Source organism: Juglans microcarpa x Juglans regia, chromosome 1D (genome assembly GCF_004785595.1).
Source record: "Juglans microcarpa x Juglans regia isolate MS1-56 chromosome 1D, Jm3101_v1.0, whole genome shotgun sequence".
In the NCBI taxonomy this organism is placed as follows: Eukaryota; Viridiplantae; Streptophyta; class Magnoliopsida; order Fagales; family Juglandaceae; genus Juglans; species Juglans microcarpa x Juglans regia.
The window spans coordinates 12,692,153-12,719,933 of NC_054594.1; the positions used below are offsets into that span (position 1 = coordinate 12,692,153).

Here is a 27,781-nt window from a genome sequence, read left to right on the forward strand (position 1 = left end):
ATAACAGTAGGATTTTGCAGATTTTTGCTTATGGCTCTCACCTCTGGTTGTACTGTACCTGTCATAGCCTTTTTGTGGTCAACAGACCTAGCTCCTTGATCTTCACTGTTTGGAGCCTGCCCCTAGCTTTCTTCTTGGTTTCCGTGGTGTGGAGGCTGGAACGAGTTCCCACCATAGCGCTGCGTATTAGAAGCTCCTGCTCTAGGAGGGGCGGCCCTAAGCCAAGGGCCATACTGGTGGCCTGCTTCCTTCTGAACAAAACGACTATTCCCTTAGCAAAGCCTGGTATGTTTGATAGCTCCACATTCAAAATAGAAAGATGGCAGCCTTTCATATTTGAAAGGGATCCAGTGCTGCATCCCTTCCAACTCTAAAAACCTCCCTCGGATTAAAGGCTTTGTGATGTCAACCTCTACTCTAGCTCTTAATGTGCTTCCCCATCCACAACCTGCATCGTCGGTTTCAACCTCCTCCACACTTTCCATTCCAAAAAACAGCTTCACCCCAATCTCTCTTGTCATGCATGCCAGGGGCATATCGTGTGCCTAGACCCAGAAAAATTCTCTAGAGAAAGTTAACTCTTTTAATGGGGCTTGCCCGTCAATCTCTTGTAAACAAATAATGTTTCTATCAAAAGACCATGGCCTCCCCTGAAGCACCTTTACTTTATCCCGTTCATGCTGGAACTCGACAAGCATCCTGTTTTCTCCCACGTCTTTGAACTAAAACCACCCCTCAGATCTCCAAACCTTTGACATGGTTGTCCTGAAGGCCTGACGATTCACTACTCTATCTGCATTGATCATTAAGAGTAAACGTCTTTTGCCTTTTACCTTTAGCGGTTCCAGGACTTCACTCTCCACTCTCATGGTATCATACTCACGTTCCGTTAGAGAGAGCCCTTCCCATTTCTTCTGCAGTGCCTCCTCCATGATTGAAAAAAACAACTGAAAACTCCCTAGACCACGTCCAGAAGACTGAACCTCTTTGCCGAGCAAAGACTCCTCACCACCCAGTGAGACCCCCTTTTAGTTGTTTTTTAGGAAAAATTCTTAATTATATATATATGGGTCCCTATTGTTATGTAGAATAATTCTAAATTGGTCTTTGCATTGAGAATTTTGACATATGATCATCCTATGTGAAAGCATCATATGAGAAACAAGTCTCTTAATTGTTTGCCCATTTGATAAATTGTGAACGAAAAATACTGATGTGATCGATACTAATTTGTCGACGTCTTGAGACTAATAATGTGATTACACGTGTTAAGGATTTAATATGGCTAAATTTTAAAAAGAGTCATGCTACCGCCACTGAGAGTGTAGCCTGAGGATGGGTCCAGATAAGGTCATTTGGTCTTTTTTTTCATTCATTTGTTTTAACTCTTAAATATTTAAAAAAAAAATTCACAATATTATTAAAAAATAATGTCTTAATTACTAAGTAAAAAAAAAAAAATTATATTGGGGCTCATTCTAGGGACAACTAGCATTTCCCTTTTAAAAAAAAATAAAAATACCCCAATAGCATGCTACGTCAACAAAAAGTTTAAAACATAAGAAAATGCAATAAGCCTCCGTAAATGACGAAAAATTCGATGTAGGCACATGTGGTTTTCAAAGAAGAACACACTAGTGATCCGATGTGGCCATCTAACAATTTGATCTTTTAAGCAAGACAAACCCCTTTATTGCGATTGAAGACTTTATTCTGATTCTTCATTCTTCACCCATGGAAATTGTTGATGCTCTACAATTACACAACAGGCTAGAAGAGGAGAAATAGCCATTCCCGACCTCTTGGGGAGACTTGGGCCTTGATTGGTGTTGTTAGGAGCCTCCAGCAATGTTTCGGTGCGGCTGTACGGAGTAGGTGCGTACGTCCATGACAGAGGATAGAACATAAGTGCAAAGAGATAAAGAAAGATAGACACAGAAGTTTACGTGGTTCGACATAATGCCTACGTCCACGGGCGTTTGAGGAGGAGAAATCCAATATAATGTTTTAGTTTACAATCTCTCATGATCTCTCATACCTCACTGTACAATGGTGGCTTCAGATACATTTATTAGAGAAAAAACAGCTCCTTGTCCAGAGGTTGAAGGAGAAGCCGAAGATCCCCCTAGACGTCGCTCGGACCCCATATTTATTTGACTGCTTTTCCCGCGTGCCCTCTGCAGTGGTGGGACAAGACCTGCTTCGCGTTTCCAACAGATTCTCCTTTTTCCCATTTCTCTTGACAGCCCACCCCACTTTGTGACACCATGGCTCCTACCTCCCTGACACCCCCTTACCTGCCATCTGGCACTCCTCTCACCTGACTCCCCCTAGCTCCTAACATGGTGGGCTAGGTTTGGTCTTTGGGCTTCATTATTTTTAGCCCCTCACAGGAACTAACGTCGGTGACGCTGCGCTTGTTAGCAACAGTCGAGCAAGAAATGTTGTTGGAGCCATGTGGACGCTACTCAAATTTAGATATGCATTTTCCTCGCCTATTCATTTCCATCTCTATCTGTCTATGTAAATCCCACTGGCGCCATATAAACATAACTAGAGCCATTTACAATATGCCACCCAAAAGTCGCTGACTGAGTGGAAATATTGCGGGAGCCTGTCTACTGACCATCTCCATCGATCTCATCTATCTCTCTATACCTCGCATTTCTCCAGCCCTCTAAACCAGTCTCTAAGGTCTCATTTAGATGTTGAGATGAGATGAAAGATTTATGAATAGTAATGAAATTTTTTGAGTTCAGATATTTTATAGTGTTTTAAAAAATGAGAGATAAAAGGTTAAATAAAAATATTATTATAGGGGTCAAATCATCAACCTAACAGTTAGCCTCGAGATAAAGTCAAAAGTCAAGCTAAGAGATAAGAACAAACACTCAGATTTCTAAAAGGAAAGAGACTCAAACTCCTAAAAAAAAAATTCACAAGGCAAGTTGAACTCAATCACTCCAAAGAATAAACCTCTATATAAGGCAGAGATCCCCACAAATCTATCGATCTCTCCACGAACTCTTCACAAGCTGACCACAGAAGCTCCCTATGCCCAGACTCACCACAACTTCTCTACACTTAGACTAAATTCCTTCATTATACGTATTGTGAGATATGTAAAGCCATGAGAGATTTTAAAATTACCTATCATAGTGAATTTTGCCCCCAAACAACTCGTGGATGTAGGCATTATGTGTTTCTCTATGTCCCTGTTTATTTATTTTTATTTGTTTATTTGCTATTTATTTTATGGATAAAAACGAAGAGCACTGTATCAACGCCCAAATCACCATCGTGGGCTGGAGATAATCCTTTCTTCCATTCCGGTCTGTTGTGCAATTTAAGTCATTAATAATTATAAAGTTAAAATATTGTTATAATATAATTTTTTAATATAATTTTATTTTTGAGATTTGAAAAAGTTAGAATTTTTTTTTTTTTTTTTTTTATGTTTTATTTGAAAGTTTGAAAAATTTGTAATGATTAGATAATGACTAAATGAAAAATTTGAAAATTTGAAATTAAAATTTTTTGTGTTTGAGTAATATTTGTATGTAGTTCTAAGTCATACTTTGAGATTTCATCAAAGTTTCGTTGAGGGGCGGGCATAAGATAGACAAAAATGGAGCATAACACCTAGTCTCTCTAGGGCTAAGAATGTTAGTGGCTTCTTTCAAAAACTTCTAAGCTCCAAGTATAAAAGATTTCACAATGTACTTTGTTAAAAATTAAGAAAGAGTTTATGGAAACGCTTACTAAAGTTTTGTCTAAACTATGTGCTAATTAATAAAATCACTTATTAATGAATGAAAACATAAATTGATATTCTACATTTCTTGATTATGTTTTTCGTCATTGCAAGGCCATGCATCTACGGTCTCAAAAAAAGCATCATGTGTGCATGATTTGACATATTTAATACTTTTCTTATTTTGTATTGGATTCACTTGTGGTAAGGCGACTCTTCTCTCTTAATTTGTTCCTCTCATTCCTCTCTTGTTCTTTCACTAGTAAATGTTGATGACATTATTATCATAGCAATAATTTTTCCATTTTACAATTTCTTATCTGCCAACTTAATTTGGAAGGAAGAAACATAATGAAGATTGCTCAAGTAAGCAAACAAGATCAATGTACATTGAGTCGTGGCGTCCATCCGAGATTAACATATCAGGTGCTCAAAAATAGCTCAAGATTATAGGGTAATGTTTATATAAATTACAATGCAACCGAAGTTGAATTCCCAATTAGATTGAGCAACACAGGTTAACCCCATAAACCAAAAGGTTAAAATGGTTAGTAATGCATGTTAAAATATTTTGTAAGTGTGACTGTATAATGATGGTGACTATAGAGAATCGAAGTCATGAATTCATGCTTTTGTCCTTAAATAGTGGAGAAGATATGAAATGCTTCACAAAGTAAACTACAAGTCAACTTACCATATGAGACAGCAGGTCTACACCTCTCAGACACCTATAGCATAAATGTCTTGCATATCATCAATTTTCAAAAGCATATCACCAACACAACAAGATAATTTTGGAAAAATTAAAGCATACCTCTAGTACTAGAAAATTACTATGGGAAGAAGCCCCATTAACCTTTGTTGGTAAATCCATTGGGATGAGAGTATCTACAATAAGAAAATCTCATATTTCGCACCTTTGAACATGCTAAAAAGGCCAACCTAGAAATAGAGAATTTCCACCTTTGGACATAACAAAGCTTGTTCAAAAGTAAGGGCAATAATACAAAACCACAAGCTTAATACTACTTGCAAGGCTTACCACATCAAGGTGTTGCTTTTCACTGATTTTCATGGCATCACAACTGAGTATAGAGCATGGAAGGGCATGAATATATGAAATCAAACTGCAATTTATAATACAATATGCAAAGACTACAAAAGCAAATACAATCATGTGCTCTCCCTATGAGTTTGACATGGAAAATTACAATCATCAGTCTACCAAATTTGCTTCTTTGGACACCTTGATGAATTTTTTTTATTCACTTTCCAATGCCCACAATGGACACACTTTGAGTGACGTTAGTTCACGTTTAGGTTTTAACAATTAAAAATATTGATTACCAATCTCGTGATAAGGTGCACGGGATACTAGGCTACAAAGGTTGCGATTAGATATTGAGTTGAATTCAATTCTTTATGAATAGTAGTAAGTTGAGTAGTGGAAGGTGTTATATGGGGTCCATCTAAATTGAGTTTAAAGTATGTTTGGATATTAAGATGAGTTTAGTACTTTTTATAGGAAGTTGAATAAGGTTATAGGTCCCATGTTTAAGTAGGTTTTGAGTTGAGATGAATTTAATAATTTGAGAGTTGGTATTTGGATGTTAGACTCAGCTTAAAATTAGACAGAGTTCAGCTGAGTCTTGCAACCAAACGCAACCTAAGTCTATAAGTCCATAGATAATATGCAAAATGATTTCAATCATACTGTGAAATCTGATTTGCCTTTTAACCAGGAAATCATATACATAAATGCATAATTTACAGATTTCACTCTGTTAAACATAGAATTCACAACATTCAATGTAAATCATATTATCTGCGCTACAAGGACTGCCTCAAAATCATGACAGGCTTATCAAAATTATTCATTCAAGAAACTACAAATAGACACGACATCCCAAAGACTCCAAAGCATTTTGCTAGTAATCGGGGTAAAATGAAAAAAACTAAATACTCGTAAATAAATTCGACAAAAAAGGGGTGCAACAATAAGCTCTATTTCTATTCTTTACTCTTCTTACATGAACAATTCTTAAAACTTTCTAATGATGGCATATAGTATATGATTTTTAATGGACGTGGAATTGTATGAATATAAGCCCCCGTATAGACCCATTAACATGTACTGGCTTAAATCTATAATTGGAACTGACCATAACATAACTACATAGTTCATGTTGACCATAACTTCATACCAATATGATTTTTTTAAAAAATATAGGTGAAGACTCCATACCAATCTGATGAAGCCTATGCCAAACTGTCAACCAAGTTGAGTATAGCCCACAAAAAAAAAAAAAAAAATCTAGTCAACAATATTTCACTCTCCCAAATTACATATATCACGTTCTCCAAAATAGGCTAAAAAAATAAAGTTATATACAACAAACTCATCACCACATATTACTCTCTAAATCAGCTATAATGCTTCACACTATTTTGCGGATACATTACACTTCCAAAACATGGCTGATTCATTTGGCAAGGAAAGAGAATGTCATTGAAAAGAGAATCTTGCACTTTTTAAACACCTTTGAGAATATCAAGTCAGTAGAAGTGAGCATTAATGAAGCCAACTCCAGCCATTTTTTCATTACGGGCTTCCAAGCAAAGTCTGGTAACATGCAGCTCAGAAACCTAACCAATTACCGAGACAGACCATCTTTTTATAGGCAATTGAAAATTTTATTGATAGAAAACAACAGGTCATGATTTTAAGAACACTAATTTTCCCAACATGTAACAATCTTAACAAACATAAACAAATTAAAACAGAGGTGTGCCACAAATCCATACCGAGCCTAGTGAAATGATACGAGAAACTAGTCTTTCTATATCAAAATTTCCTTTATCTTCCACATCCTCTTGGTAACCAAACATAGAATTATCGAATTAATGAGTATAGGAAAAAAAAAACAACTTCCACAACCCCAAAGCAAAATAAGATGTACACAAATTTCTTCTATCTAAATAAATAAATTATCCGTTATTAAGTATGGAAAGGAAGAAGAGAGGTCGATACCTCAAGGCCTGCGTCGGCCCAAGCGAGCTCAAGAGTGAAGCGGACAACGACGGGCGCAAGATCTTCATTAGAAGTTGTCCTTAGAAGTTGGACCATGGTCGTCATTGTTCAAGCAATTTGCAATGACAGAGTTATACCAAAACTGGAGGTTTGGCGAGAGAGAGTTGTACCAGAACTGGGGGTTGGGAATTCTCTAACCACATCATCGTGGGTCTAGATGTGTAACAAACCTGCTGTAATGTAAAGATTGATAGAGAAATATCTCACTTCCAGGGTGAAAATACCTCCAAGAAAATAGAAAGAAGATGAAGGGAATAGACGAGGAATTTCTATTACTTTTGGATGATTCTTTTAGAGCCTCCCAGGCTTAATACATACAGGGTAACGCTCACCTCAGCTATCCCTCAAATGGGCCGGACTAAAAGAAACAGTAAATAGCAAAATGTAATGAAAAGTATTCTAAGGGCCCACAGTCAATGTAAACTAAACTAGGTCTTCTACTAGAGAGTTACCAGTAGACAATTTCCCAACCTTAAGATTAAGCTCCTTAAGAAGATTGGGAGAGGAGAAGGCTTGGTGTAACCTAACTCCATACATATCGACCATGGGTATATGTATTCTTCTATTATGGAAAGCACTAGCAGATGTAAGAAACACATCACCAACACCTGCTCCTCTAGCCTTAAAGCCATTGACAGTGCCTACATTTATAATCAGGTCCGGGTTTAATGCTTGGATAGATGCATAGGTTACAAGAGAAGTTGACACTGTGCCTACATCTATCAACCCCTAAAGATAAATCTTTCACTGGCCAGATCAAATTGATGTTTAGATCCTTGTAAATACCATGATACCATACCCAAGGAATCCTTGGAGAGGTCATCGATAAACTGGCACTTGTTCACTAATGGAAGTGCCTCTACCTGCATAGCTGCCATAGTTGTCATATCTTGAAGACCTTGGACAATAAGTAGAACGAGCTATTTGTCGCCGCTCAGGGCATGTACATTAACCAGTTTGTGTACTGCGGCAGGAAGGCCACTCCCATGGTCGGTAACATCTTGCCTCTCAGAGCTGTCGTGTGCAACGTTGAGAACCACATTGGTGGTCGCAACGTCCTTGCTAGGGCTTTTAAGGACTACACTATTGTTATCAACCACAACCCAAGTAACAACACCACCATGGTCAAACTCTAGTGCCAAGAAAATCGTTCCAAGTGGTTGCCGAGCAATAATTGGTCACCTAACAGATGGAGAGACAACTGAGAAACCACTTCTCAAGGTTGGGAATGCATACCATAAGTTTAGAGGAGAATGGCGGAAGAGATCGATGACACCCCAGTCCTTGCCATTGGGATTAAACCCTGGAGACGCTGCCCCTTTTGTGGATGTCGACCAGAATTTTCTTATTTTTCAACCACTGCTGCTCATTCTTCTTCTTCTTGAATTGCACAAATCTAATGCACCAACTAGGTTTAAGTTTTCTTTAAAATTGTTTATGAAATCATTTAAATGTTGCTGGAAGACTTTGTGGTATTCTTGTGTTTGATCTACTAGTACCATGATCTTATTAATTGATGCAAGAATTTCTTGCATATCATGTCGATTTCTTACTATTGTGACATGGGAATCAGATTTAACTAGATCGAATTTCTTTGTAGTTTGATAGCACAGAGATCGATATCTCTCTTATATCAATTGTAACAAACCTGTTGTAATGTAAAGATTGATAGTGAAATATCTCACTTTTAGGGTGAGAAAACCTCCAAGAAAATAGAAGAAAGATGAAGGGAAAGGATAATGAATTTCTATTACTTTCTGGATGATTCTTTTATAGCCTCCAAGGCTCAATACATATAGGGTAACGTTCACCATAGCTATCCCTCAAATGGGTCAGACTAAAATAAACAATAAATAATATAATGTAATGAAAGTATTCGAAGGGCCCACAATCCATTAACTCGCTACAACTACAGTCCAAATAAATAGCAAGAATATAATATGTAATTGAAATAACGAAATAGCAAGAAGTGGCCCATGGCCCACATTCAATGTAAACTAAACTAGGTCTTGTACTTCTTTCTTAAACTGTGACAAGATGCTCAAAGACTAGAAAATAAAATAGAAGAAGAGAAGAAAAAGAAAGGTTTCAGAAAATTACCTAGAGATAGATCGAAATATATCTTGTGGAAGTGAAGAAATACTGACCTGAGGTAGATAAAAGAAGAAGGTGTCAAGTAGAGAAATGAGGAGACAAAGAGGTGAATGAATGGATGAGTGAAACAATTAGGGTTTCAAAATCGTATTTATAAGTCGTTAGTTGTGATGGCTCTTTTTTTGTCTCAAAAAGTCTATATTATTGGCAATTTTTTTGCGACGGAGTGAAAATGGATGGAAATATCTCTTTTTGCGGCAATATTTTTCTCGCCACCAAAACAATTTATCAAAATTGCCTAATACTGGCTATAGTTTTCTTGCTATGCATTTTTTGCCGCTAAAAGTATACAATTTGTGACAAATTTGGAGTTGCTAAAAGTTTCCAATTTTGTTGTAGTGAAAGCTTCAACTAATGAAAAAATATGAATTGTATAATTTATATTTTGACTTAACAAATGTATCCTTAAGGCTTGCCTTAATAACACCAATTAACAAAGTTCTTGTACAATACCCACTCTACATATTAAGTTGTCCTAAGAGTCATGCTTTAATCTGGATAGTAAATAGAGATGAAATTAGAGGGAGCCACAAAGGGCCATGGCCCCCTTGCTCCCTACAACTTTGAATTTTTTTAATAGTTAAATATCTTTAATAAAAACTATGTATTCTACATATATTTTAATATGGAATTATATTTGGTAGGCATTTTATTTTTATAGTTTTGATACTTTCCATGTAATTTGCATTCATACATATATTTATATGTACATAACTCAAAAGAGATTCAGCCAAAAGGAGAGGAGGATTACATATGGGTGCTTCTTCAACATCAATAACATTATAATTTATAGAAGTCGCATGTTTTGCTATAGTTTAGCAACTTGGTTGGCTTTGAAATTACATGCCTTACATCCCATCACTGACAAGTAGATAGAATAACCTTCATAGCTTTAAATAATTTGCATTTTGTACTCCAATTAGTTGTTTGCTTCTTGATCCCATCACATGATCCAATAAAGAGTCGCATTCAAAGTAAATTTATTATAGTTCCAACTCTTGGCAATACTTTCTTGCATGGAAAGTTGCACTTCAGTTTTAAAGTTCTTGAAGCCCTTAAGAGTTGCCAGAAGTTGACCCTCATGATCCCTAACTACAAATCCAATGCTTCATTTGTTCTTCTTGGTATCAACAATTGTATCCCATTTGGCTTTAAACAAGTCTACTTGAGGTTTCTCCCATGGAATTGATGGTTTGGTCGATAATTATTCTAATTTCTTTTTCTCATCCTAAACTCAGCTTAATTTGCATTTATATTCCTCACTAGAGTAATAGGATGAGTGAAAGCACCATGTGTTTGGTGGGTCCCTCCACGTGAGGGAAGCCTATGTGAGCCTCCCAAGTGGCATTTTGGTAATTTTAAAATATAGGTTTTGTGTTTTAGAGGGAGATGTGTCGTGCATGTGTCAGAGTGAGAAAGAAAACTTAGAAAAGAAAGAAAGGGAGGTGTGTGGCACCATACGTACAAGAGAGAGAATTTTGTCGATTTCTTATACTTCTATTAGAATTTTGGATATCATATTTGGTTTAATTTGCTAAAATTTCAATATGTTATTCGAGAGCTTCACTTTGACTAGTGTTGATCATTTAGATTCCTCTCTGGTTGTTTACTACAAATACCTCATTGGTGAGGTCTTTCTTGTTGCTTTGATCAATATCTACTTGTATGGTGATGATTATGTGTTGAATCATGAATATATATATATATTTTTGTTATGGTGGCCTCTAGAGAAGACAATTTTTATACCTAGTATTGTTGATATTGGAAGTTTTAACTGAACCAGGTCCTGTAGCTTTTCCTTTCGCAATAGAGGGTTTTCCATATAAAACTCTTGGTGTCTTAATTGTGGGTTGCTTATTTTTTTATTCTATTTGTGGGTTTATTTTTACTAAATTTCTAATTTAATTTGCACTGAGAATGGTAAAAAATATTCCGCTTTGTATTTGGCCATCCTAACAAAGTGGTACCAGAGCTTGACTGTTTGTTTGTGCTAATTATCTGTATAGATTAAATGGAGGCTTCACCTTATAGCAAGATTAAACTCATTTCGTCCAATTACTCAATTTGGAAGACAAGGTTGGAAATGTTCTATATTGCAAAGAGTTGTTTGAGCCTATGCATTTGGCTATTATTAAACCATAAAAGAAAACTGATGATGAATGAAAGAAATAGAATAGGAAAGTCGTTATTCATATCAAGCAATAGGTTGATCAAAGTGTCTTCCATCATGTAGCCAAACAAGTAGATGATTATAGTCTTTGCATGAAATTAGAAAGTTTTTATGAGTGAAAAACTACCCATAACAAAGCCTTTCTGATAAGAAGGCTTGTGAATTTAAAGTACAAGGATGGAAAAAGTATTTTAAAGCATCTGAATAAATTTCAAGAATTGTTAAATAAGTTTTTTTTTTTTTTTATCATGAAACTTATCTTAGATGATGAGGTTCAAGTTTTACTTTTATTGAGTGCCCTGTCAGACAATTGGGGAACTATTGTTATGTGCTTAGTAATTCAGCTCCCAATAGTATGATGAGGTGAAAGACAGAATGTTCAATGAAGATGTAAGAAGGAAAGGGCATGGTATTTCTTCTCATTTAAAAGTAATTGTTACAAAAAAGTGTGGGAGGAGTAAAATCAGAATACTCCATGGTAATAACAAGTATGACAACTCAAGAGGAAAATTCACTTCAAGAAAATAGATAAAAATCCTCTACTATAGTAAACTTGGGTGTATGAAGAAAGAGTACAAAATTTTTAAAAATGAACAACTAAATAAAAAAGGTGAAGAACAAAAAGAAGAAAAATAAGTTGCAGCTGTTGCACCTGATGATAATGTGGTCATTGTTTAAAAGATTTATACTTGTTGTTTAGCCTAAGTGGATAGGGATTTAATCTCGTGTTACAGTTGCTAAGGATTGTTATAGTGTGTATTTAAGGGAAAAGCATAAGTTGAGAAGTGCTCTTTAAGGGCATCGGATTTCCTTTACCATGGATACATGGACATCCGTGTAAAACCTTAAATACATGGGTCCCACTGCATTTTTCTTTTTGTTTAGTTGAAAATCAAAAGGATGATACACTTGGTATGGTCATAGAGATGTGCTCAATTGATTGGGTCGATAAAAAATACTTGCAATCACTCCTTATAATGCAAGTGCAAATAATGGTGCAGTTACTTATCTGAAAAATAAAACCAAGTATAGGAGGGACACTATTTAGAACATGAATTCTTGCATGTGAGATGTGCCCACATCATAAAATTGTTTTTGAGGGGTTGAAAGAATATGATTATTCTATTGCAAAGTGAGAGGTGTCGTGAAATATGTTAAGTCATTTCCACAAAGATTGAGTGCATTTAAGTCATGTATACAATTTGAAGATATTACTTGCAAAAGTCATGTATGCCTAGATGTACGAGGTGGAGCTTTAACTTTCTTATGTCGGAGAGGGGTGAGAATTTTCAAAAAACTTTTGAACGGTTGGAAGAAGAAGATCCGGGGTTCATTCTTAGTATTGGAGATGAGAGTGATGATGATGATAATGGGATGAGGAGGAGAATGTCAAAAAAGTTAGGGCCTCCCAATAAGGATGATTGGGAGAAGGTAAGATTGTTTGTGAAATCTCTTAAACTATTTCATGATGCAACATTACATTTTTAGGGTGGTCAATATTCAACTTATAACTCTTTTTTTACGAAGCTAGTTACAAGTTAAGAAACAATTGACATGGAGTGTGAAGAATGTATAGTAATGATTTGACAAATATTGAGAAACTTTGATAATATAAACATGTTATGTTGGGCTTACTCTTGATCATCGGTACAAGATGTGATATCTTGAGTTTTCGTTGGAAACAATATATACTAATGATTTTACAAAAATGGTTGAGTTGAAATTGAAGGTAAAAAGTAGTTTGACCCATATGTATGATGTGTACCTTGAAACTATATAAGGGAATAATTCATATCCACAAGAACAACACACAAGTTCCTCAACTGACGATGTAACTACTATACGCAGTAGACTTGAGGATAATGTAAGCAACAGTTGCAATCTCAAAACTTTTTGTAAAGAAAGTCAGAGGCTGATAGATACCTACCCAAAAAATGTGAAGAATATGATAGGAAATTCAACATTCTATCTTGGTGGAATGTTAATTCTGTTAAATATTGCGTGCTTTCAAAAGTCGTGCGTGATGTTCTTACAATACTTGTATTTACAATGGCCTCTGAATCTGCAATTAACATAGCAAGTCGTGTACTTAATCCCTTTCGAAGTAATTTGTCTTTGATTATGGTAAAGGGCTTCATTTGTGCATAGAATTGGTTTCATTCTTCTTTTACTTTAATAGTCTTAGGATTTTAATGGATGATGTGAAGGACTTTGAAAAGCTGGATATGTGTATGTAACAAATTTATTTCCTTTTATATTTTTTTATGATTTATTTATTATTTGTTAGATTTAGGGGAATTCGACTTGTGTAGGCTCTAATCCGACATCGACTCTGACTTATCAGATCGGAGTCGGATATGGGCTTTCAACTTTGGGCTTCTTTTTATTTTTAACTTCATATTTAGCCCATTTAAAACAGAATTTTTTGTGGGCTTTAAAATATCGTTTTTTAGAAAAAATTAAAAAATAAACTCACCCATTTATTGTTAATTTACTTTTATACTAATATCTAACTTATTTTTATACTAGACATATATTGTAGTGTTTAATTACATTTTATCATACTGTAATATTACATATTATTTTTAGTGTTTAATTACATGTTATTATACTTTAATAAATTGGTATTGTATGTTATTAACTTATTATACTAGACTTATTAGTCATTTCTATACTAGTATCTTGGTTAATTCTATACTAGTATCTAATTTACTTATATACAAGACTTATACTATAGTGTCTAATTACATGTTACTATATTAATGTCTAACTTATTTTTAACTCAATTATATACTAGACTTTTTAGTGTCTAAGTACATATTATTATACTTTAGTAAATTATTATTATTATGTATTATTAATTTATTATACTAGGCTTATTTAAATATTAGTGTCTAACTTATTTCTATACTTGATTATGTATAGTAATACTATAATGTTTACATATACTAAATTATCATTAGTCTATTTGTATTAAAGTATAAGCATATTATTGTATAATAATTAGCTCATACTAATATATTATTGAGTTTAATTATATAAGTTCTAGTTATATAACTATATAATTATACTAGGATATATGATAAATATATAAATAAACACATACTTTTATAACATATATACATATTAGAGTCGGAGTCGGAGTCGGAATCGGAGGGTAAAGTCAGAGTCAGAGTCGAAACATAAAATCAGAGTCAATCCAGTGACACCTCCGACTCCGACTCTGACTGAAAAATTAAAAAAGAAATTTGAATCCGTTTTGTTGGAGTCGGATTCAGAGTCTAATTTTTGAATTTTCACTTTACCATATTGTGGAGACTTGGAGTTTTGGCCTCATTTGTGATCAATGATTCCTGTTGGTTATTTGGGTGGTGGTTAGATACATTTACTCTTATTTTAGGTGTGTAGTAAAATGGTTATAAGTGTAATTGATCCAGTTTCGGAGTGGAAAATGTATAGACTGAAATTTTTTATCTGGTCCAAAAATCCTCATTTGGATCGACCCGACCGAATCGATTACACTCCTACTTGTAAATGATTTCAAAAACTAGAGAAATAAAGTTCTCTTTTGATTAGGAGTGTAACTGGTCCAGCTCGGTCTGGTTTTGGACATTTATTAGAATTGAATCGGTATATCCAGATTTTAAAAATTTAATAACCGATATCAGACCAATTCACCATTGAAATCGAAACTTTCGATTTTTTCAATTTCGGTCTGACGTTACAGATAAACAAAATTTTATTCCAACAAAACTTTTGCAAGCGATTGACTCATATCCTTCATTTTATGTTATATTATAAAATTAAAATTTATAAAATATATCAAAATTCAAATGTTATTTTAAAAGTTATAAGATTCATTTATGTTATATCATAATAAATTGTTATACTACGATCTATAAGATTGATTTTATATTATATCAAATTTTATATTAATTTTATGTTATAAGATTAATAAACATGAATAATAAGATGTTAAAGTTTTATATTAATCAGCAGTTCAACATATAATATATATAATATAATAAAAAATCATGTAAAAAATATTTTATATATAATATAAGAAATTAAAAATAATCTATATATATTTGTTCGGTTCGGTTCAATTCAAAATTGTGTTTTAAAAATCAAAATTGGACACAGACTAGTTTTTAATTTGGTTGATTTAAGTTTGAGAATTTAAATATATTAAAAAATAATGTATATTTTTCCTTTTCTTTATTTATACTTAGTTGTGAATTTATTCTCAATATATTAAATTTAGCTTAAAACTTATATTTTTTCATATTTATGTTTTGAAGTTTAAAATTTTCAACCAAGACAATTTTATCCTTATCTCAAGAAACCCAAACAAAACCACCATATGCGGCTGCAACCAATGTAGTGATTGGATGCATTATCGTAACTATATTACTTTCTAATATTATCTTTATTGATAGTGGTAAGGATTCTTTTGATGATAGTATTGTAATTTAATTTTGAATAATGATATATATATAATATATTATAAACATATTATACAATAATATTTTAAAATGAGGTTATTTTTATAAAATTATGTTATTTTTATAAGATATTTTATAAAAATATTTTTCATTTAAAATATAGTTGTGTAAAGTATTGTAACAAATTGTTGTATGGTTTTAATTTTTATTTATATAAATATGCAAGCTTATTCAGAAAAAATAAAAATGCGGCCGCCTCGGGTAAAAAGAATAAATCTTCACAATTTCTTCACACTCCACCCTCTACTTTTTTTTAATTTTTATTATTTTTTTCTTTTATCAAATATTTATTATATGAATAATGAATAGAAAATTTGAAATAATTTTAAAAAAATAAATTAGAAAAAAATATTAAAAAACTTAAAAATTTAAAAAAATATAGAATATAAAATATGGTAGAGGTTATAAAGCAAAATTCCGGAAAAAAATTCTCTGCCACTCAATAACGTGTGGAGAAAGTTGCGCTGTTCAACGTCCACATAAGAGGATAAGCCAAACAAGGAGGGATTCAATTGGATATTCCAAAGAATCGGAGCTTTTGCAGATATTGGTCAACCAATAATTCTTCTTTGGACGTTCTCAATTATTGCACCATCAACATAAAACTTTTTTTACTTTCAAATGTCCTTTCAATTTAAAAGTTAGTTTTTTTTTTTTTTTTTCTCAGCAATTTAAAAGTTAGTTACTAGGCTGAGAGAAATATTTTACTTATTTTATGTGATAACTCGTATAATATTTTACTTATTGAAAGCCGGATAAGAACCCAAACAATATTGATTGATTTTCAACTGCCTCAAAATATGTATAATATTACAAGCTACCCCAAAAGGATATATTTTAAGTGCTGTTTAGATAGTGAGTTGAGATGATATGAGTTGATTTAAAAATTGAAAATTAAATAAAATATTGTTAAAATATTATTTTTAATATTATTATTATTTTAAAATTTTAAAAAAATTGAATTGTTTATTATATTTTGTGTGAAAATTTAAAAAAATTATAATTATAAGATGAGTGAAATGAGATGAAATGAAATCCAAACTTACTTATTCAATACTAGAACTACCCTAAAAGGAAAAGAAAATTTGAATATTCTTATACGTTTTGATCATCTTATCATAATCCTCTTTTATTGTGAAATGGAATATTTAAGAATTAAAAAATAATTACTTTTGTAGAGGAGCATGATTAACTCATTAAATAGCAACTTAAAAGGTAAACAATAGAGATGGGATTCTTTTGAAAGATAAAGAAAACGGAAAGTAAATACGTTTTAATCATGCGTTATTTCACTCAGAAAGATCCGCAGCCACGGAACCAGAAAATAGACATAGGCAAAGCAGTGGGACCCACTTATTATCTGGGCTTCCAAGTACTCCTCGTCATCGCTCATATCTAAAAACGCGTCGAGCATACTCCATATCCGACGAAACACTCCCGCTTCCGTCCTTTACCTCTGCAAACCAAATCATACACACCATCTTCTCTGTGAGCATTGCTATTTACGCCGTGGGTGGCATCTCTCTTGGCGTTGGGGAGCCCTCCGGTGTTTCGGGTGTTGCTTATGTTTGATCGGAAGTCGGGTAAGAAGATGAGCTTGAAGAAGACACCGGCGACGAGGACACGCGTCGGGAAATATGAGCTGGGGAGTACACTGGGCGAGGGCAGCTTTGCCAAGGTCAAGTTCGCAAAGAACGTCGACACCCGTGACAGCTTTGCCATCAAAATCCTCGACCGTGAGCAAGTCCTCCGTCACAAGATGGTCGAACATGTAACGGCCTTTTTCTTACCTTAAACTTCTTCGAGTTTACTGTTTGATTTATTTATTTTTTTTAAGTTTAGAAAGTGATTATTAATAAATTTATATTTTTCTAAATTTTTAAAAACATGTAAAAAAATTTAAAAAAAGAAAAATACAATTACTAATGATAACCTTCAAAATGATGGATTGAGAGCGGCACAAAAAAAACGTAAAATCACGATTTACGCCTTAAACAAAAGAATAATTAAAGAAAAAGCCACGTCCTGTAACCGAGAGACCCACATGCCAACGTGCGCTTATAGTTGAGAGCCACGTGTCACTCGTGGGACCAATGTCGTGGTGGCAGTTGTTGCTCTGTGAGAGGAAGGATTGTTGATTTTGTATGCATTTTTGGTGGGTGTCTTTCTTCCGAGGTCTATAGTACTAATGATGGGGATTTGTTCTGCATTAACTACTATTTACTCTACACTCCGTTCTCGACAGTTTTTTTATTAATTTATAAAATATAGAGTGTGAAGTAATAAATAGTAACTGATGAGAATAATTATTCTATAGTGGTGTTTTGCATTTCACTAGCCGTGTGCTTCGTTAGTTCAGAATAATGTGTATTTATAATTAGTTACTATTAAACTCAGGACAGAGGGGTTGGGTTTTACCGTTGTTGATGCTTTTTTTATTTTTTGCAGCTAAAAAGAGAAATTTCGACAATGAAGCTGATCAAACATCCAAATGTGATTAAGATTTTTGAGGTACGAGGATTCTCTTGTATTTCTTCCCATTTTGTCCGTTATTTAGGTATGGTTCGTTCAGCAACGTGCATGCTGGTTTATTAATACATTAAATATTTTTACGTCATGGTGAAATAAAAGAGTAGAATTGAACAGCTTGGTTATAGAAAATCGAATGGCAAGATGTCTGCCGGCTGAATGTTAATGCTTTTGAAAAATAAGGAAATTATGATGGAAATTGGAATGAAGATCTTCTAGATTTCTCAAGGTTATGTACGAGTAGGTGGGTGTGTGGGTGTGAGAATTTAATAACAAAATGAGTAGGTGGGTAAATGGAAATTCAAAGGGCACAATGCTTGGGCTTTAACCTTTGGTTTAAGTTATAGCCATCAATATCATGTAGAAGATTGGGCTCAAATCCTATCTTTTGCAAGGGAAAATTTTTTATTTGAGGAAAAATTGTGAAGATTACAGGAGATAGGTCTAAATCAAGTGAGAAAATGTAGGTTCTTGGACGGAGCTTTTTACCTTAACTTTATACTCTATCTCCGTACTTGGGGCCACCTGAAATTTTGTTGAGTTTCATGAACAAGGACTGAAATTTTGTCAGATGTCTAGTAAAGCATTTAAGCTTGTGCTCCATTAATGGTTGAAGCATTATCATCTGAACATATAAATTTCTGTTTAGGGAAGGCCATGGATAGAACAAAATTCCTAGAGTTTGCAAAAATGAATATGCACACAAATACACATGTATCTGTTCTATTCTGGACATCATAGACTACATCATAAGGTAAAAGTGGTCGATATGAAATCTCTGAGTAGCACATTAATGAGATGCTTTTTAATGTTTATGTCTGTATTTATATGTCTTCTATGCTTCTGCATAGGTTATGGCAAGCAAATCAAAGATCTACATCGTTCTTGAATTTGTTGGTGGTGGCGAGCTCTTTGACAAAATAGTAAGAAATTTATCTCTATACTTGGATTATATTATCAGATCATTTTTCATCTTTTATGGTTATATATAGAAGTTTCTTGTTTTGTTAGTATTTACTAATCACCAGTACTATTTCTCTATTTAGTATTTACAGAAAACATATTCGCTTATTCGTTTTTGATATTCTCAGGCCAAAAATGGGAGACTTAAAGAGGATGAAGCCAGGGGATATTTCCAACAGCTCATTAATGCTGTGGATTACTGCCACAGTAGAGGCGTGTACCACAGAGATTTGAAGGTTTAACAAAATTGCTTACCTTTCCGCTTTGAGTTATTACCAACTGGGTTTTTTCAGTAATGATTTTTGTTTCTTCTGTAATTAATTCAGTCAGGCAACAATTGATCATTTCTGTAGTATTCTGTATCTTTTGCAGCCTGAGAACCTTCTCCTAGACTCATATGGTGTTCTCAAAGTTTCAGATTTTGGATTGAGTGCATTCTCACAGCAAGTACGGGTGAGTGGAGTTCAACTATAACCTAGATCCTAAAGTTGTATATCATGTAATAGTAGCTTTCACTGGATAGGTGCACATATTGGTAATCTCAGAGGTTCAATTTCTGGGAAAGAGTGTGTCTTGTGGCCAGATTGAAATTTCATCGTTGTTAACATCTTGCATTTCTTATTTTCCCAATTCTTTATGGAAGAAATCTTCTTTCTGTTGTAGTTTAGTAAACCTTTCTGTTCTATCATTCTTTCTTCAATCTTGAACGTGCCCTTGAAGTCCTCATTCTTTTTTTACTATTATTTGAATTCATACGTATTGTCTTCTTTTTTACTCCATGGGAGGGCAACAAGGATATGTGGAGCTCTTTGAATTCTTAGTTTACACAACATTACACTGCGTTAGTAACGATTGAGGAGCTACATAAAATGCGGTTTCAATTTTACATTACATCTTTAGTCTTAGGATGGATTTATTTAACATTTTAACTCATTTATTATATCTGCATTTAAACTAGTGATTAGGCCATGTTTAATATCAGATTCTCCGGCACGTTTGGATGCTTAAAGTATTTCAAAATTTTGTGAATAGTAGTGAAATAATTTGAGTGAAAATGTTTTATTGAGTCTTCGGAAAGGAGAGAGAAAAAGTTAAATAAACATATACTTTAGAATAAGTACTGTATTGGAGTTTGTGAGAGTGAATAGATAAAATTAAAAAATTGTTTTGAATGTAATTTTTTAATATTATTTGTCTTTAAGTTTATAAAAGTTGTGTCAATTTTTGTGTTTTTGTTTTGAAGTTTGTAAAAGTTGTATTATTTTTGTGTATGAGTAATGATTAAATAAAAAAGTTGAAATTTTGAAATTGAAACTGTTTTGTGTTTTGAGTGATATTTGGGAATGAAGTTATGAGAACTTTTGAGGAAATTCTCATGTTTGCCAAACATGCAACAAACTCAGATATTTTCATGATAATAGTGCATATAAGTTGCCTTGCCCTAAGCGGTGAGAAATCTGAGTTCTAGAGTTTTGAATGGTGGTTTTAGCTTTTGAGCTTTTTAGGATATTGTGACCAGTCTCTTGTTAGTTACCTTGTGGTAGAAGCATGGGGAACTCTCATGAATCTTTATATTTTCCTATGCATACTTTAATTTCTATTTCACTTATCTTTATTTATAGTTGTATGTGGAATAGATGTTTATTCCCCGTCTGTAGATAGGACCTTTTTGTTGTATTTGCAAAAGTTGTGTGAATTTTCCAAGGTGAATGGGAAATTTTGGGGCATTATAGATAACGAAGGCAGACCTTAGTTAGATTCTTCTTAATGCAGGAGGATGGGCTGCTTCACACTACCTGTGGTACCCCCAATTATGTTGCTCCCGAGGTATACCTACAAGTTTATGGATGTTACAGAATGAATTAGTGTAACTCCATGCTTGATTTCGATCATGTTTCTGTTTTTGTATCAGGTGCTAAATGATAAAGGTTATGATGGCACAGCGTCTGATATTTGGTCTTGTGGGGTCATTCTCTTTGTACTTATGGCTGGTTACTTGCCATTTGACGAGCCAAATCTCGTGGAATTGTACAGAAAAGTAAGTCTTTTCTAGATGCTGCATCCTCTTTTTTGCATACAATGAATCTCATTTAACACATAATCGTGTTCATGTATGAATTTCAGATTTGCAAGGCTGACTTCACATGTCCATCATATTTTTCAGCTGGTGCGAAGAAACTGATCAAGCGTATTCTTGATCCTAACCCCCTTACAGTGAGCTCCAGGCCCTTTTAATTAGAGATTTATTTACTCTATTTCCACCCCTTCATTTCCTGAGACTCTGTGAATAGATAGATAATCTAGGCTGTTTAAATGTTTAAAATGGTGCCTTCATTGCATTGAAGCTTTTAGTTGTGAAAATTGTGGTACTTCATTTCAGCGGATAACAATTCCTGAAATCTTAGAAGATGAATGGTTCAAGAAAAGGTACAAGCCAGCATACTCTGAGGAGGAGCAGAATGTAAATCTTGATGACGTAGATGCTGTATTCAATGACTCGAAGGTAAGAGGGATTAACCCATTTCTCTTTTCTTTCTGTCGGTGAAGATGTCAGTGTGCTAGTTACTGACTCGTTTTCCATAAAGATTATTGCAATGTCATTATGCAATGGGGCTGATAGACATCCATGTTCCATTGCAACTCTGGAAACCATTTTTTATCTTCCGTAACATCACAATCAAAGATCTAGTCAATCTGTAAACACAAGGTCAAGTTCCACCCAAAATTTGTTATTTGTATGTTTATTGTGCAGGAAAATCTTGTTACAGAAACGAAAGAGAAACCTGTATCCATGAATGCTTTTGAGCTCATATCTCGGTCCCCGGGTTTCAGTCTTGAAAATTTGTTTGAGAAGCAGATGGTATGTCTCAAGAGTTTCTCTGCGTTCTGTTGTGAATATGAGAATTCTATGGTAAATCAATGAGTCTCACCCTTCCAAAGTTTGGAAGATTGAAATATCAATGATGCACTATATTGGTGCCTTTGTATTTTACGTTTGCTGTTTGAAAATCAATTGTGGCGATCTGTTCTCATCGTGCCACAGCCCAAACGATCCTAAAATTCAGATAATTAATTTTTCTAGATCGACCACTCTCTGTACTGATTTATGTTATTTATATTATTGATATCTGTTATTTCTGAGTACTGATCCTTACTCCCCTGCATATTCTAAACTTAACCGTGCAGGGTCTTGTGAAGCGAGAAACCCGTTTCACTTCCCAGCGTCCTGCAAATGAAATTATGTCTAAAATTGAGGAAGCGGCAAAGCCCCTTGGCTTTAATGTTCACAAGCGAAACTACAAGGTAATGATTCTCACGTTAGACATATGGTTTGTATTGTTTAGATTTGCTTTCTTTTATCTGTGCTACGTTGTATCCAAGTTCTCTCATTCTGAACTGCAAGTTCCACGTTAAGAATTCATATTTGCAAGTCTTTCTTAATTTTTCAACCATCCCAGATGAAGTTGCAGGGTGACAAAACTGGAAGGAAGGGCCACCTCTCAGTTGCAACTGAGGTATTGAGTTATTCCTTGGTATTGTATTTTAAGAACACTCTAGGCTGCTGCTTTTAAATTTTATGGTACCATACCAAAATACTTTCTGCACATTGACTTGTTTTTAACTTCAGGTGTTCGAGGTGGCTCCCTCCCTGCACATGGTAGAGCTCCGGAAAACTGGCGGTGACACGTTGGAGTTTCACAAGGTATGCCAATTTTTTTTTTTCATTTTTTTCAACTTGTTTTCTTTGCTCGAAAGCGTAGGAAACAAATGGATGAAAAATAGTTTTTTTGAATCTTGAATTTTCATCATCTAAGATCTATTACAACTGCTTCACACAACTCCATCTAACACAACTTCTGGCTAAATCTTGCTGAGTTTCCAAATTCTTAGGAAATAAAAATATAGTGGACAAAAATGCGAAGAGTTTGCTGCTGTATTGAACTTTTTCCTCTTGATTTCTCTGAAGTAAATTGAAGGTTGATGCAAATGTATGCCAGTGTTTAAGTTTTGCTATTAATGATTTGGTTGTCAATGCTCTCTGATCATATGGCAGTTCTACAAAAGCTTCTCCTCTGGATTAAAAGATGTAATGTGGAACGGTGAAGAAAATGCTGGAGGATTGAAGTAATCTCTCTGTCCCCCCTCTCTCTCTCTCTGGAGAAAGTAGCAGAATGTGTCACCCTAGTGTCGTTTCAGGAGGGTGTAAGCAATATATATGAAAGACAGGCCCTGGGAACAAGAGTCTTTGGTTCTTTCTCCTTCTTAGTTTAGCTTAATTAGTTTGAGAATTGCAACCATTTTTGTCATTTATAAGTTGATGGTTGAATAAGATTGATTACAGAAGTGAGAAAGCTCCTCCAGCTTGTCGTTGCAATGGAAAAATAGACATTGTAACTGCTTGTGATATGTAAAAGCCTATCTAGTGAAATTTTGTTAGCCATCATGTCAAAGTATTCCCAGTTTTCTAATGATCATTATTATTCAAGTCTGTCCTCTAATGCTAACGGTCATTTATAAGTTCATTCACTTCATTCTAAATTTCGTTTCCATTAAATCTCAATTCTTACTTATTTTTAAAGGTCATTCTTTCTTTCCCAATATACTTATTAGAAAAATGCTATTTTGCCCACTCAACTTGCCCCCTTATTTTGACACTTCATGTATTTTAATTTTTTTTTAACTTAATAGGTAAAGAAGTGACTATTAGTGTATTGATATATTTTTTATATTTTTTTAAAAATGTTTTAAAATGATAAAAAAAATATGAATAAAAAAATTGAAAAGACAAATTTGGCCTAATGGTCACTTGGAGTGGTGCTACTGAGGCGGCAGAGTAGCATCACTCTACTTATTAATAATTCTAATGTCTACTTAAAGTTTAATGATTAGGCATAATCATTTGCATTGCCGTAAAAGGTTTTTCATGGTTATTTCGCCAAATCATCGGGTATATCCTTCCAAAATATCTCATAAGAGCTTCCTAATGAGGTCGAAGCTCACAATCTATATTTTGTTTAAAGAAGAGACAATGCTAAAAGATTTGGTTCTACTCTTCAAAATATTATAACTACACTAAAAATTCAAGCATACAAAGCAACTGGGGATTTTGTGAATGAACATTTAAGGATTTCATAACCCACTACAATGGAAAGTATAAAACTATTTACTAAAGTGCCAGTTTCTATTTTTGAGGTCACCGACAAAACGAGCTTATTTGTTCAAGTGGCATTCTTTTGAGGTGTGATTTCCTAACCAACGTAGAAATCTAAATGGCATGCTTATACTTATAAATTTAACAAAAAGAACATAGATGAATAAATAAATCTTAGGATTTACTGTACAAATCTTAAAAGATAGATGGACTCGTGATTGAAACCATATATGCAGTTTTTGATCAAATTTGACAACAATTACTCAACAAACCTTGGCTGAAAAAAATAAATAATAACACACCCAAAGACAAAATCTACAGACAAATTAGACAAAATCTGAAGAAAAATTAGATTCTGACCTAAAATGAATTTGAAAAATAAAGTTAGAAATTTCTCTTGATCGGAGATTCGAAAGGATTGGAGCTAAAACAGTAATGTGGCTTGGTTGTGGATCCTTGTCGTGCTTTGCTTAGCCATTATATGCAAGTTACAGACGAAATTGTTGCCTCTGGGTGGAAAAGAAGAACAAAACCAGCAATGGGAAAGCAAAAAGAATTTTATGGTGACATGAGCTTCTGTTTTTTTTTTTAAGATAGTGCTACTACGCAGCCTAGATTTGACCATTCCCAATGCCCTTAGTGCAAATTGCACTAATTTTTTCAATATTTTTTAAACATCTTTAAACATTTTTAAAAAATACAAAAAAAAAAATCACTAATATACTAATAATCACTTCCTTAACTATTAAGTAAAAAAATTAAAAAATAAAATACATGAACAGTCAAATTGAAGGGTAAACTCAGTCAGCATAGTATGATTTTCTTTTTCTTTTTCTAAATAGAAAATCTGAATACTTTAATAATAAACTTATCTTTTATTGAGTCACCAGTGCTAGTAATCTTTTGTTGATGTTGTAGTAGCTAGCAAATTCAAGGGCTACTTCTGGTAACCGGCTAGAGTAAGTTTTAAGTTACTTTTTGGCATCTAATTAGCAAAAATAATCTTTTGCTGGTCAATAATAAGACTGTTAATCCAAATCAGATTTTTTCCCTAGCTAGTCTGGAACCTGGATAATCGGATTCCGGTCCAGATCAAACCTAGGCCGGAATCCGTGTTGCAAAACTCTGATCTGCTCGGTCTAGATACAGGTATGACACTCGGGTACTAGGTTTTAAACCCGATACCCAGTTAATTTTTTCAGCCCCAGCATTCTCTCTCTCTTCTCAATTCTCACCCCCTCCGTTCTCTCTCTCTTCTCACCCCCGATCTCTCTCTCTCTCTCTCTCTCTCTTCTCACCCTTTCTATCTTGTGTCGTCAGATACCTTGGAATGACGACGATGAACTGCTATGGCTTGGAGGGATGCTAGGATAGGATGCCCTTGTTTTGATGCTATTATGGTTCAGGATAGATCTCTAACATTCATCTTCTGTAGCTTTTGACTCGTGGAGATCTGTAGATTTAGATGCATCATCTAGCACGACATTTTGTGCTAGCATATTTTATTGGAGATCTATAGATTTGGAGATCCGTAGATTTCATGGAGATATAAAAAACATATTTTAAGAACATAATAATTTGAGATTTTTTTCGGATTTTTAGTGCTAGCATTTTTCTTTTTGGTTCAAGTTCAAATCTAAAGCAGTTGTTAGTGTTCATATACCTTCTTAATCTAAAGCACTTGTAATGATGGTTATTACTTTGTATGTCTAGCAGGTAGTGGTGGTTTTTTTCCCTTTTATTACTTTGTTGATTTTCGTCTATTTTGATGAAAATGTTTGAATGGAATAATCTTTGAGGAGTATTTTTATGGGTTAGATCTGGGTGTATATAATCTTTGAGGAGTATATATATGTTTGATCTTCAGGTTTGCTCGTTTTATGGATACACTTTATCAAACTCGAAGTATTGAATAAAGGATTGGTTCATTGATTCTTTTTTAAACCTTTTGATCACCTGTGGTGGGATATCTAAACTCTGTTTTATGTTCTTTTTTTTTTTTTTTTTAAGCTTCACCGTCTGGCTTTAAATATTTCTTATTATTGTGGTATGAAATGCTATATTTCTAAATTTATTATATTGGACAAGGGATGAGAAGACTTCCAAAGAGCAATGTCAATTTTTGTAGTCCATTTGTGGGTAGTGGTAGCATGAAAGTTCTTAGCCAATTAGTTCATGTTCGTTATTGTGTATTGGACTTTGATTAAAGCAACATATTGTGTTTTGTAATGTAATGTATAAATATCAAACAATGTAATATGTAGTGGATCGTATCGTGTATGTCGCATGCATTTTACATGAAGAATATTGTTTTCTGTTTTACATGCATTTTAGTTAAAAAAAGTTAATTAGTTGTCATAGCTTTAGTTATTTTTTACATAAATTTAGTTTTCCATTTTGATATATTTTGTTTATTATAAACAGTGTTCAATCTATTAGTATTATGTATTTTAACATGAATTTCTGAAAAAATATTAATAAAATGTAGGCTTTTATATAAAAAATAAATAAATAAATAAATTATGCTTTTTAACAACATTATTTTGTTGAAAAAATTGTAATAAAATATGAGTGATGCTAGTGTGCCGCCTAGCTTTGACTGCTGGGCGTGCCCACTAGTACAAATTCTATATTTTATTTTTTTGTTCTTTTCCTTTTCACATTTTTTAAACATTTTTAAATATTTTAAAAAAATACATCAATACACTAAAAGTTATTTCCTTAGCCATTAAGTAAAAATAAATAAAATAAATAAATACATAAGCGGTCAAAATGAGGGGACAAAGGTGGGCGTAACATTTTCCATAAAATATAGGCTTTTATATTTTAACAAAAAATGCTTTTTAACATTATAATTTTTGTTGAAAAAATTTAATAACATAGACATTTGTTTTTTTAAAAAAAAAAAACCCATCGAGCCTGGAATCCAAATTTCCATATTTCAAAAATCTAAATTCATTTGGGTTTCGGCTCGGTATAACCGGGCTAACTCAATAGCCAGGGGCCGAGAAAATGCTCTAAGAGGGAAATGTCATTTGCTGAATAGGGATGGGTGTAATTGGTCTGATTTTGATCTGGATTTTTTGGAGTTCTAAATCGAAACTTGTTTGGTTGGTTAGTAAGGGTTCATTTAGATACAGAAATCATATCATCTCATTATTACAACTTTTTTAAATCTTCACACAAGATATAATAAACAATTCAATATTTTCAAATCTCAAAACAATAATAATATTAAAAAATAATATTCTAACAATATTTTATTTAACTTTTACTTTCAAAAACCATTAATTTATAGTGCATATTTAATTAAAACTAATATATATTATAAAGTTACTAAATTAGATTACTTTAGAATTAATACGTTAGTAATCTTAAACCAAAACTATCACTGTCCTTGGCACAACCAATATGATCTGATCAATCTTAAAACTTTAGTCTTACACCCAAATTACATCTCAGA

The 27,781-nt window shown here is 33.5% G+C and overlaps 1 protein-coding gene across 1 annotated transcript; it reads left to right on the top strand.

Moving 5' to 3' along the window:
• Nucleotides 1-17,046: 17,046 nt before the first annotated feature.
• On the top strand, nt 17,047-23,607 carry LOC121235390 (CBL-interacting serine/threonine-protein kinase 9). The gene is made up of 14 exons (XM_041131740.1): nt 17,047-17,445; nt 18,123-18,185; nt 19,055-19,126; nt 19,295-19,402; nt 19,539-19,619; nt 20,940-20,993; nt 21,079-21,204; nt 21,291-21,380; nt 21,547-21,669; nt 21,919-22,026; nt 22,353-22,469; nt 22,625-22,681; nt 22,795-22,869; nt 23,221-23,607. Exons 1-14 carry the CDS (start codon nt 17,239-17,241, stop codon nt 23,293-23,295), a joined length of 1,356 nt encoding a protein of 451 aa, XP_040987674.1. The 5' UTR covers nt 17,047-17,238; the 3' UTR covers nt 23,296-23,607.
• Nucleotides 23,608-27,781: the final 4,174 nt, after the last annotated feature.